This window comes from Vipera ursinii (assembly GCF_947247035.1).
Source record: "Vipera ursinii genome assembly, chromosome: 4".
NCBI classification, from domain to species: domain Eukaryota; kingdom Metazoa; phylum Chordata; class Lepidosauria; order Squamata; family Viperidae; genus Vipera; species Vipera ursinii.
The window spans coordinates 8,723,103-8,735,558 of record NC_139514.1 but is presented as its reverse complement, the minus strand read 5'-3'; the positions used below and the strand labels follow the sequence as shown (position 1 = coordinate 8,735,558).

Sequence of the window (12,456 nt, the reverse complement as noted above, 5' to 3'; positions counted from 1 at the left end):
ATTTTATTTAATACATTCGTTCAATCAAATCCTGACTCATAAAATGACCTGACATTCCCCAGATGTGCTATGACTGAAACCAGGGATGGGTAAAATAAACCCACATGAACCATGATGCACCTGATATTATCATGGCTAATATCTGCTGCTTTGTGATTGAAGTATCAAAACTTTCCAACCAGTCATTCCAACACATCTAAAAAGCACCAGGGGGAAGTCTAGCCTAGAGAAAAGCAGGACTAGAATAGAATAGAGCTTGAAGGAATCTTGGAGGTCAACTAGTCCAGCTCCCTGCTCAAGCAGGAGAGCCTATACCATCTCAGACAGGTGAATGTCTAGTCTCTTCTTAAAAATCTCCAGTGATGGAGCGCCCACGATTTCTGGAGGCAAGCCGTTCCACTGGTTGATTGTCCTCACTGTCAGGAAGTTTCTCTTTAATTCCAGGTTGCTTCTCTCCTTGATCAGTTTCCAACCATTGTTTCTCATCCTTCCCTCTGGTGCTTTGATGAACAACCTGCCTTGTGGGAGCCCCTCAGATACTGGGGTGACATGATAGCAGGATTCCAATATTTGAAGGGCTGTCACAAAGAAGAGTGGGGGGGGACAACCTATTTTCCAAAGCACCAGAAGGCGAGACAAGAAACAACGGATGGAAACTAACCAAGGAGAGAAGCAACCTGGAATTAAGGAGAAACTTCCTAACAGTGAGGAGAATTAACCAGTGGAATGGCTTGCCGTCAAGCGGCATGGATTTTGGTAGCTCAGATATAGGTGACAGAAAGACTTTACTCCTCCCCATTAGGACACAAACAGACTAAAGGCTGTAGTCCTTGACTTACAACAGTTCATTTAGGGACCATTCGAAGTTACAGTGGCGCTGAAAAAAGTGACCGATGACCGTTTTTCCCCACTTATGACTGTTGCGGCAACCCCATGGTCACGCGATCAAAATTCAGACAGCTGGCAACTGACTGGTATTTATGACGGTTTCCAGTCTCTCAAGAGTCATGTGATCAGCTTTTGCAACCTTCTGAACAAGCAAAGTCAAGGGGGAAGCCAGATTCGCTTAACAACCGCGCTCCTCTTTTGCATGGATTAGTTCTGCACGGTTTCCTTTGCACTCTAAGGACAGATTCACAAGTGTGTCAAAATCCTGTGCTTCCTCTTTGCCTGGGATGCTCATTTAAACAAATTTAAATTAGCTTTAGGAAATCTGCTAACGGTCCTCTCTTTTGCTCATTTTTTATGCCATTCCACTTCGTGCCCAGCCTTCTCTGCAAATCCTACTTTTCTGTCATGCTCAGATTAGTTTTTCTTTTCTTTCTTTTCTTTTCTTTTTTTTGGTAATTTATCCTTTCCATTTTTCCCCAGCGGCCTATTCATTACCATTCACGACAAAGGACACATTGCCACAATGCTGAATTCCTGGCCTGAAGACAACATAAAGGTAATGGGCTGATTGATTTGTTTTTAATGGGGGGTGGGGGTGAAAACCCTCTATTTTTCATGGAATCAGAAACTTATTACAAATGAGCTACCTTTTTGAAGTGGGTCTGCTGTAGCTGCAGAAAGATTATTAGGACTAATTAAGGATTGCCCTTAATCTTAGGTTCAAGGCTCAGGACTTGGATTATGTCTCTTTTTCGCTTGTCAGTATGAGAGGACAAATTAGTTTGAGCAGACAAGGGAATGTGACACCACTTTGTTTTTTTTTTATTAAAGAGTTTTACAAAAACAAAATTTTACAATATATCCCCAAATCCCTCCCACCCCAAACCCACCCACTTCCCCCCACCACTTCCCAGAGTTAAATACAGGATTATAGTTACAATAATCATATTCTAAATAAAAATTATGCATAATATACAATTAACCAAATTCATAATGTGCTTTAACTCCCCTTTAACATAACTACAAACAAAGTACCAATAACAATATCCCACTAAAATCTACTCATAAGCTAAATGGAACTTTTTAGCCCCATATTTGTTCTGAATATAATTTATCCATCCATTTGAGAAGACAAGGGAATGTGACACCACTTTGTTGTGTGAGAGTCCCGACCTACAGCTAGTTTCAAGTCATATAGACAATATAAGATATTTTGAATCCGTTACTGTCTCTCAGCCCCAGCCCACCTCACAAGGTTGTAGTGAGGAAAATAGGAGACGGAAGAATTTTTGTTTGCCGCCTTGAGTTATTGATAAAAAATAATTAAGGCGGGATAGAAATAAATTAAGATATAATGAAGATTTCATTTCTGAGCATGTATAATCATGGCTATTTTTTTAAAAAAATAATAATAATATGAATCTCTCTTGTCTACACTTAGTAATGTAGAATTATAGTTTTGAGGCAAAGTTGTTTCCGCAGCCCTTTTTTTTTTGCATTAGAAATTCTGCATTTCCATAGTAACATCCCTCCATTGTGCTCTGAAGAAGTTGGAATTCATCCACATGCCCATCAGAAAGATTGGCAGCTGGACTTCCAGTTTGCCATCGCGGCCACTGCGGTTGCTAGAAGGCAAGCTCCGTCTTCCGCGTTTGGTTTCGTTTCTCTGGGGGACCCTGGAAAGGATCGAAAGTCGCCCTGTAGGGGCAACGAGCAAGGAGGGGACCCCCGCTTGATCATGGGAGGGCGGCAGCCCTTCTGCTCGATCTGGGGAAGCCCTCCAAAACAGTGGAGGAAAGACCGGCCATAGCAATATGGCTCGTCACTAAGCTGCAGACAGCCAAAGTCAAACTCACCACCAAGCACTTCTAAAGCAACGTGGATGAAACTGGGCGAGATCCAATCTTCTCTTTATCCTAAGTGTTTTCTTTTCCTGTAAAAGCTGCCCAAAGTATCTTTCCCCCTGTGAGGAGAGAGGGAGGGGAATTTCTATCCCACCCTCTAAGAATAGTTGCGACTGACTACCCAGGGAAATTAAACCACTAAAAGAACAACTTTAATCTAACTGGATTTATATGTTCCTGAAACTTGGGGACCAAAATTGGAAAAAGGATTATTTGAGGAACATTGGTTACTATATGAGGTGATAAAATACCTTGGACTATAAAATCTTGACAAACGACTTCTACTATAAAAACTATCTATAAACATGTGAAAGAGAGGTCCCATACCTACTTATAAAATTATTTTTAACATCTGATTTTAAAGTCCTCAACTTTACACATTATTAAGAGAATATGGATGAAGACCAGGAAAAGATCCTTTCCATGTTGAAAGCAGTACATTTCTGCTTGTGATAAAATAAGGCCTAACATAAAAGAACAAGATGCCAGCTTAGATACACAAACCCAAACTTTGACTACAGCCAAAGAACTGACAACACAGAAGATAACAGAAGAAGTGGAACAATCAAATATTAAGACAGAGGACTCAATTGACCAATAACTACAGTTAATAGAAAATCTAGAAAAGGGAGTGACAACACTGATAATGGAAAAGACTTTCTATATAAATCAGAAAAAATTTGAGAAGAAGAAGAAGAAGAGACTGAATGGAAGATAAACATATCAGGGCAATCATGGGGAATTGGAATAATAGGTAAACAATTTAATGAATACAAATGGGCTAGCCCTTCCCAAAAAATGACAATGGTCTCTCTTATTTCAAATAACATATAATAATAGAGGGATCTCTATTTGATGATCTAAAAGCACTGATATGGAAGGCTAGTTGGCAAAGGAAGAAAGCCAGAATAAGGCTGAAGAAAATTGGGTCTTTTTTATTTATTAGAGGGGATTTCATATTATTAATTAGAGGGTTAAAGGGAGAAGTTGAGATAAGGGGAATTTTGGTCATTAGATTGAAAATATTTGGAAATTAGTTGAAAATAAGGATTTTATCTAATATTTAAAAATTAGACTCAAAAGAAAAAAATATTATGAATATGTTTGATTTATTGATTAACATATATATATATATATATATATATATATATATATATATATATATATATATATATATGTATATGTATATGTATATGTATATGTATATGTATATGTATATGTATATGTATATGTAAATTTTTTGGCTTGTCTTAAGCAGTTATTTTAACCCCTAGGCCACAGGCGCTCTCTCTCTCTCTCTTTCTCTCTCTCTCTCTCTCTCTCTCTCTCTCTCTCTCTCCCTCCCTCCCTCCCTCCCTCTCTCTCTCTCTCTCTCTCTCCAAGGAAGATATGTATTAAATGTTTGTCAAGCATTCACAATACACTTGCTTAGTCCCAGACTAACAAACATTTAACATATATCTCCCTTGCTTCTCAGCTAACAAAGAGAGAGAGAGAGAGCCTGTGGCCTAGGGGTTAAAAACAACTGCTTAAGATGCAGTTGGCCCAGGTTCGAATCTCAGAAGGGTATGGCTGACTGATGAGCACAAATAACTTTGAAATGATCATATCAGTCTCCCTTTATTCTTTGTTAGCAAGCCAAAAAATTTACACAAATATGAGCTGCTGCTGCTGTGGCTACTGCCTGTAGATGGCCTTGGGCTAGGCTGAAACAGGAAATAAGATTTGTCCCGTGTCTGGGACTAAGCAAGTGTATTTTGAATGCGTAGATATGCTTTAAACAGTTACTTTTTATTGCTTATTATGATCTTTTAGCAATAAACGACTGTTTTTTATCCATCCCAGTGTTTGAAGATTTTATACTTTAAGTACATGTGTGTGTGTGTGTGTGTGTGTGTGTGTGTGTGTGTGTGTGTAATGATTTTGATTTATTAAAGGGAATATTGTATTATTAAGTAGATGATTTAATATAGTGGGAAACAGATAACTTTTAGGAAATAGAACAAGACTATATTCAAATAGATAAAATGTGTATTTTGAACATTAGATTCTGTTATGAATTGAGATAAGGGAAATTTTGGTTACGTAAAGTCTGAAAATTATAAATATCAAATGTAAAATTGGAATATTGAAAATTTGGGAAAAAATTAATAACAGGACATGGATTGTTTATGAAGATTGAATGTAAAAGTAATTAAGATATGTATAAGCTAAAAATTTATTGATAAATGTAATAATGATGTTTGTACTGAGTTGATATAATAAGAACTGTATTAGCTTAAATGTGAGACAGTAGATATTAAAGGAAAAAGAGAGGAAATATTTGATCTTGTAACTTGAGATTTGTACTAAAGATTTTTATGTTATTGAACTATTGATTAACCCAGACACCGTATTGCTTTTTAAATACTTAAATGTACAATTGGAAAATTAATAAACTATTTTTTTTTAAAAAAAAAAGATTGGCAGCCTTCTCATGCAGAATTAATTTTAAAGAAATGACTCCTAGCATTTGTAAATTAGAAGTTAGCATACCGGTAATTAAAGAACTTTTCAGAATCAAAGCAAATCAAGCTAAAACCAGTCATGTGGTTAAGCTGGGGTTTGCTTCTTTTAAAACAGCAATTTCTGTGGTAGGACTGGGCATATACTTTGATTTTATCAGGATTTAAGATCAAAGAGTGACTCATAGCTTTTTGATCCCATGGCTGCCCAGTTCCTGACTACAAATGGAAGACCAAAGTTCAGTTCAAAAAACACACCGAAGCAAACTGGGTTAGAATTCAGACATCTAACCTGCATGGCAAAATACAGGGGGGAGGGGAAATGTCTAGGATTCAGAAATGGAAAATGTGAAGCTGCTGCCCTTATTTATTTATTTAGCGTATGGCATATCATAGATGAACTAGCAATACATATTAACATTTTACCTAGACTGGTAAAATGTAATATGTTTTATTATGTTTATATATTTATTTATATATTATATATTGCATATTTATATATTTAAAAAGATGTCTAGGCCAGGGGTGGGCAACCTTGGCTCGTTTATGACTCGTGAACTTCAACTCCCAGAATTCCAAAGCCAGCATGGCTCAGCTTGGAAACCTCTCCCTTTCCCCTCAGCATGGCTGGCTCAGGAATTCTGGGAGTTGAAGTCCACGAGTCATAAAAAAAGCCAAGGTTGCCTACCCCTGGTCTAGGCCAAGGATGGGAAACAATGGCCCTTTTATGACTTGTGGACTTTAACCCCCAGAATTCCTGAACTAGCATAGCTGGCTCAGGTACTCTGAGTCATAAGGTCATAAAAAGGCCATCATTCCCCACCCCTGGTCCAGGCCATTTAACCATTGAAGCACAGCATCATTTATATTAAAAAAGATCAGATACTGGACCAGTATATGCCACCAGCTTATAGCCGGTCACAATGTGATCTATAATTTGATATGAGGCTCCACAGTCACTCTGAGGAAAGGATGGTATGCCCCATTTATACAGAGAATCCTGGCAGACCCTGTGCGAGGTGTGAATTGTAGCTGTTGCCCCAAGTCACACCATCAATGGAGCCAGTTGAGTGTTGGCTACTGGCTGATTATGCCTTTTTACAGTTCTTAGTAGAAATCTTTTCCAGTTCTCTTCAAGATGCCAGTTTCCTGGACCTAATTGCGTGTCCTAAATAGGCTTGTCAGTCTTCCGTGAATCTTCCTTAAAAGTGATTTTGACACATCCCTGGGTTTGATAACCTAAATGATTTTTGTCATAAACCGTTCCTTGCCAAAAAGATAGGCACGGCTTTACTTAACCTTCCTCCACACATATACCCAAATTTAGACTGTAATTATCACCAAGATAACCAAGGAGAGAAGCAACCTAGGAGAAATTTCCTAACGGTAAGAACAATTAATCAGTGGAATGACTTGCCTCCGGAAGTTGTGGATGCTTCATCCCTAGAGGTTTTCAAGAAGAGATTGGACAGCCATTTGTCTGAAATGGTATAGAGCACGGGTCGGCAACCCATGGCTCCGGAGCCGCATGCGGCTCTTTGAGCCATCTCCTGCGGCTCCCAGTCGCCCGGTGCGCACGCACCTCTCCGAAGGGGAGGAGGTGCGCGCGCACCACTCCGAACGGGAGCAGGTGCGCGTGCACCACTCCAAACGGGAGGAGGTGCGCGCGCACCACACCAAAGGTTTGGAGAGCTGCGCGCGCACCTCTCTCGCACCTCCGCCCGAACACCCATTTGGAGACCTGCTGGTGTTCGGGCGGAGGTGCGGTTTGGAGACCTGCTGGTGCCGGTTTAGAAAGCTGCTGCGGCCCGCACCAGCAGGTCTCCAAACCGCCGTTCGGGCGGAGCTGCGCGCGCACCTCTGCCTGAACACCCGTGTCGAGACCTGCTGGTGTTCGGGTGGAGGTGCGGTTTGGAGACCTGCTGCGCGGTTCCACTTTTTTTAATGTGGACGCACCTGCACGCCAGCGGCGACGGGTCTCCGTGGTGACGGGCGCTGGGTTGCGGCGCCGCCTTCAGCCCGGGCGTCGCCAGAGCCACCCCTGGGACCTCCAAACTGCTGCCCGACCTCCGCCCGAACACCAGCAGGTCTCCAAACCGCTGTTCGGGCGGAGCTGCGCGCACACCTCTCCAAGCCTTTGGAGAGGTGCACGCGCAGCTCCGCCCGAACACCCATGTCGAGACCTGCTGGTGTTCGGGCGTGTATGCGCATGTGCGTGCATGGATGCACGCGCGCGGCTCCCACTTTTTTTTATGTGTGATGGAACCGGTTCCCAGTGGCTCTTTTGCTTTTTCAGGTTGCCGACCCCTGGTATAGAGTCTCCTGCTCGAGCAAGGGGTTGGACTAGACAACCTCCAAGGTCCCTTCCAACTCTGTCATTCTGTTATTCTGAAAGGTTAAAGGCTGCTACAGAGCAAGACCGAGACAACTGCTTTGAGAAGGAGAAAAATACCAAAAAATATTTGACATTGCTGGGATAGTGATTGATTGCCCACATCTTAAAACAAAGAAATGCATGTCAGTACTGAGGGTTTTACTGCATCTGTAACATGTTTAATAAGGCCAGTGAGACTCAGATGCTAGCAAATCCAAAGCACTCAGACTACAAATATATATTCAGGTCAGTGGTGCTTTTTGTGCAAAGAGAAGGATTTTTTTTTTCTACCCACAGCCCAGGCCACAAACAATTATCTGTAGATGCATTGGAATTTGTTTCATCAGCTGAAAACAATGGAGTGATCTAAAGAAATGGAAAAGGTTGATTCCCATCCATGGCTTTCATTGTTTTCTATCAAACAGCGATGCCCGTTTGTCTTCAGAACCGCAAGCCATATGGCACATGTTTAAATCCTCCTGGGATTTCTCCCTTTAATCATCTGTAATATGTTAATATTTTAAAGCAAATTCCTTCTCAGCTGGGGAAAAAAAATTCTCAGCAGTCTATTTCTAAGTAAGCCCAGCATCTCTCATTCTCTTCCACCCAATCCCTAAAATAGGTAGATCTTTTGAAGTAAGCTGCTGAAAGCCTCTTAGAACCTGGAATAATAGAGTTGGAAGGGGCCTTGGGGGGGGTCTTCTAGTCCAAGCCCCCTATTTGGGCAGGAGAGCCTATGTCATTTCAGACAGCCTCTTTTTGAAGGCCTTCAGTGATAGAGCACCCACAACTTCTGGAGGCAAGCTATTCCATTGGTTAATTGGTCTCACTAATAGGAAATTTCTCCTTAGCTCCCAGGTTGCTTCTCTTCTTGGTTTGATTGTGGCAGGTCTAAATCAAATAATAAAATTATAATCCATTGTTGTTGTTGTTAGTTGCGAAGTCGTGTCCGACCCATCGCGATCCCATAGACAACGTTCCTCCAGGCCTTCCTGTCCTCTACCATCTTCTGGAGTCCATTTAGGCTCACACCTACTGCTTCAGTGATTCTATCCAGCCACCTCATTCTCTGTCGTCCCCTTCTTCTCTTGCCCTCAACCTTTCCCAGCATTAGGCTCTTCTCCAGTGAGTCCTTCCTTCTCATTAGGTGGTCAAAGTATTTGAGTTTCAACTTCAGGATCTGGCCTTCTAAAGAGCAGTCAGGGTTGATCTCCTCTAGGACTGACCTTGCAGTCCAAGGGACTCGCAGGAGTCTTCTCCAGCACCATAGTTCAAAGGCTTCAATTCTTTGGAGCTCAGCCTTTCTTATGGTCCAAATAATCCATACATATACTTATGGGCTTCTTCTCCTGATGCACTTGCAACGCAGTGGAGAGCTATGTGAGGATATGCTGATTGGAAAAGATTCTGATGTTGAGAAAGATTGGAGGCAAAAGGAGAAGGGTATGGCAGAGGAGGTGATGGTTAGATAGTGTGATTGATGCATTGAACATGAATTTGGGCAACCTCCAGGAGACAGTGGAGTACAGGAAGTGCCTGTTGTGCTGTGGTCCATGGGGTCACAAAGAGTTGGATACAACTTAGCAATGGAATGACAACAACGATGTGAGGATATATTTGTTCCCTTTACATTATTTCAAGAGACAAAATATACAAAATACACAGTTCAGTATTACATTTGTGGTTCAGTTACTCAAGTCATTTCCGAATCTTTATGACCTGATGGATATCATTTTGCAAAACGTGTTGCCCTGATGTTGTTACCTAGTTGGGTAATGAAGCGTCTGCAAGGAAACCTCCAAGCTCATAGACCACCAAGGACCTCACAGCAAAAAATGTCTATCCACAAGTACGTCTTTAAGTTCTTATACGCACCAGCTTAGATCATTAGTGATTGTATCGATAAAGGGGAATATTAGTGTCTCAGGGTACATACAAGAGGTCATTGGTGCTCTCTGAGCTTCGTTGTTTCCTTGCAGAGGTTTCATTACACAAACTAGGTAACATCATCAGTGCATCAAGGACCCCATAGTTCTATCCTTAACTACAAATATTCCTTTCTATAGATCAACAGATGCCTTGCATTCTTATTCTTATTATTTTTGCTTTAAAAAAATAAGGTAAAAATGATAAACCCATTGTGATAAGTAACTGAGTCAATCCAGAATTTGTATAGGGAACATCACGCACGTAAGCCAGTCATCCACATCTTGTTTGTGCAAAACCAGTGTTTCAGTCTTATCAGACAAAAGCTCCATTGGTTGTGAAACAATCCATTGTCCTTCCAAACCGCTTGGAAATCAACGCTTCACTGAATGCTTCTTTCGATAGCGGATTCCTCTCTTCTTTTTTCAGGCTATTGTGGTGACCGACGGAGAAAGAATTTTAGGCTTGGGCGATCTAGGAAGCTACGGGATGGGCATTCCAGTCGGAAAACTCGCACTCTATACCGCTTGCGGTGGCGTTCACCCACAGCAGTGCCTCCCCGTTCTTCTGGACGTTGGCACTGACAACGAGGTGAGGTGGCTTGCTGGCTTTCTTTTAGATCTCTTTTACTACCTTAAAAGTGTGGATCAGAGCTGCCTGAATTACATCTGTCTATATGGAGATTCTCAATCATCCAGGTCATAGATCATCCCAAAGGTGTTTTTCAAAAGGCAACTGGACTTTCTTGGGGTTTTTTTTTTCCCTTGAAAACGTTTCACTTCTCAACCAAGAAGCTTCTTCAGTTCTGATTGAATAGTGGCAAATAGAAGGATTTACATTCTTCTAGAGCAGGGGTGTCAAACTCAATTTCATTGAGGGCCGCATTAGCATTGCGGTTGCCCTCAGGGGGCCGGATGGGTATGGCCAGGGTAGGCGTGGCCTACTGGGTGGGCGTGGCTAGAGTGCATATGGCCTACTGGGTGGGCGTGGCCAGCTCTACATCTACATTTATTGTATTGCCCTGTACACCGCCCTGAGTCCTTTGGGAGAAGGGCGGTATAGAAATTAAATTATTATTATTATTATTATTATTATTATTATTATTATTATTATTATTATTATTATTATTATTATTTCGTTCAGGGTCTCTGGCAGAAGGAGGGTCTCTGGGCCAGGGCCAAGGCAGCGGGGGCCGAGAAACAAAACATTTTCAAGGGGGGGAAAATCCCAAGAAAGTCCAGTTGCCTTTTGAAAAAGCACCTTTGGGATAGCCTGACTATATCATTAGACTGCATGTACCTTAAAATACGTTGGACGGTGTCAACGGTATGTTTGTTTGAAAGCTAATCTCTAGATTAGAACCCTATCTTGAGCCTGCTGGGCTTTGGTTTCACTTAGGGAAGATTGCCCAAGACATGTCGGAACTGAATAATAGCCTACTTAGTATTTTCAGGGAATGCTGAATGTAGAACAGACATAGCAAAGCCTGTTGACCTGGTCTGAACTTGAAAACCATTATGGAGAAGCCTAAATTGACCATCATGGGTGGTAACCGTCAGAGTCTATGATCCTAATGAACAGATCTGTGTTTATTACTCCTAAGGAAAAGAAGAACGAAGGGTGACATGGTAGCAGTGTTCCAATATCTTAGAGGTTGCCACAAAGAAGAGGTGATCATCCTATTCTCCAAAGCATCTACAGGCAGGACAAGAAACAATGGATGGAAACTAGTCAAGGAGAGAAGCAACCTAGAACTAAGGAGAAATTTCCTGACAGTGAGAAAAATTAATCTGTGGAATGGTTTGCCTTCAGAAGTTGTAGGTGCTCCATCACTGGAGGCTTTTAAAAGAAGAGATTGGACAGCCATTTGGAATAGTATAGGTCAGGGGTAGGCAACCTTGGCTCTTTTAGGACTCGTGGACTTCAACTCCCAGAATTCCTGACCAGCCATTCTGGGAGTTGAAGTCCACGAGTCATAAAAGAGCCAAGGTTGCCTACCCCTAGTATAGGTTCTCCTGCTTGAGCAGGAGGTTGGAATAGAAGAATCGAAATTGTCTAAACCATTTCAACAAGTCAAGTGATTGCAGATCAGTAATAAGCACCCTCCCATTCGCCTGGCTGAAAATTGCAATCGTTACTTGCTGCAGCCAACGGGGCCATCTCAGTTTTTCAGCACGAGGGATTGTGATGAAATCTTTCCAGTCGATCAGATGGATGTGAATTTTCCTGCACTAGTCAGAAGGAAATGCAGACATCCCTCTGCGTGACCGGAGGCGATCACATTTCGGCAAATAAAGAATTCAAGCCTAATTAATTTCGGTGTTTTGTCAGTTTGCACACACCCTAATGTTTGCGATGATATGAGAGGATTGCATCTGTTAGCAGTTTTCTGGCCTTTGGCTGCAAAAGGATGCAATCCAACAGCTGAAGTCCATGCCAGAAGGGACATCTGTAACTCCCCCCCCCTTTTGTTTTTGGCCAGCAAATATCTCGTGCTATTTGATGTGATCAAGTTAGCTAACAAAATGCTTTTCATTAAAATAAAGTACTTAAAAAAACCTTTGGCAACTTACTGGTTAAAACAGTAGGGGGCTGAAGCAAAGGCTGAGCCTTGTGACCTATGCAAAATAAAGTAATTCCAATCTTACTTGGAGCCCCAATCCAATTTTTATTGCTGCACTATCCAGCCTTTTCTCCTGAGATCTCACAATAGCCTATATGGTCTCACCACCCTCTAGTAAGAAAAATTAGAAACAGCGTCAGCTGGAACTTCTCTCGGAATGTCAAGACAGAATATAGATTTAAATTTAATTTTCTGTATTATGTGGAGGCCACAGGGCGGATCGGCTTGTTCTTC

At 41.6% G+C, this 12,456-nt stretch overlaps 1 protein-coding gene across 1 annotated transcript in view; it reads left to right on the top strand.

Moving 5' to 3' along the window:
* Nucleotides 1-12,456, top strand: part of ME3 (malic enzyme 3) — a 125,931-nt gene that overhangs the window by 65,655 nt on the left and 47,820 nt on the right. Inside the window, exons 5-6 of the mRNA XM_083362128.1 lie at nt 1,372-1,447; nt 10,029-10,190. Coding sequence (XP_083218254.1) covers nt 1,372-1,447; nt 10,029-10,190 — 238 coding nt within the window. The remainder of the gene's footprint in view (nt 1-1,371; nt 1,448-10,028; nt 10,191-12,456) is intronic.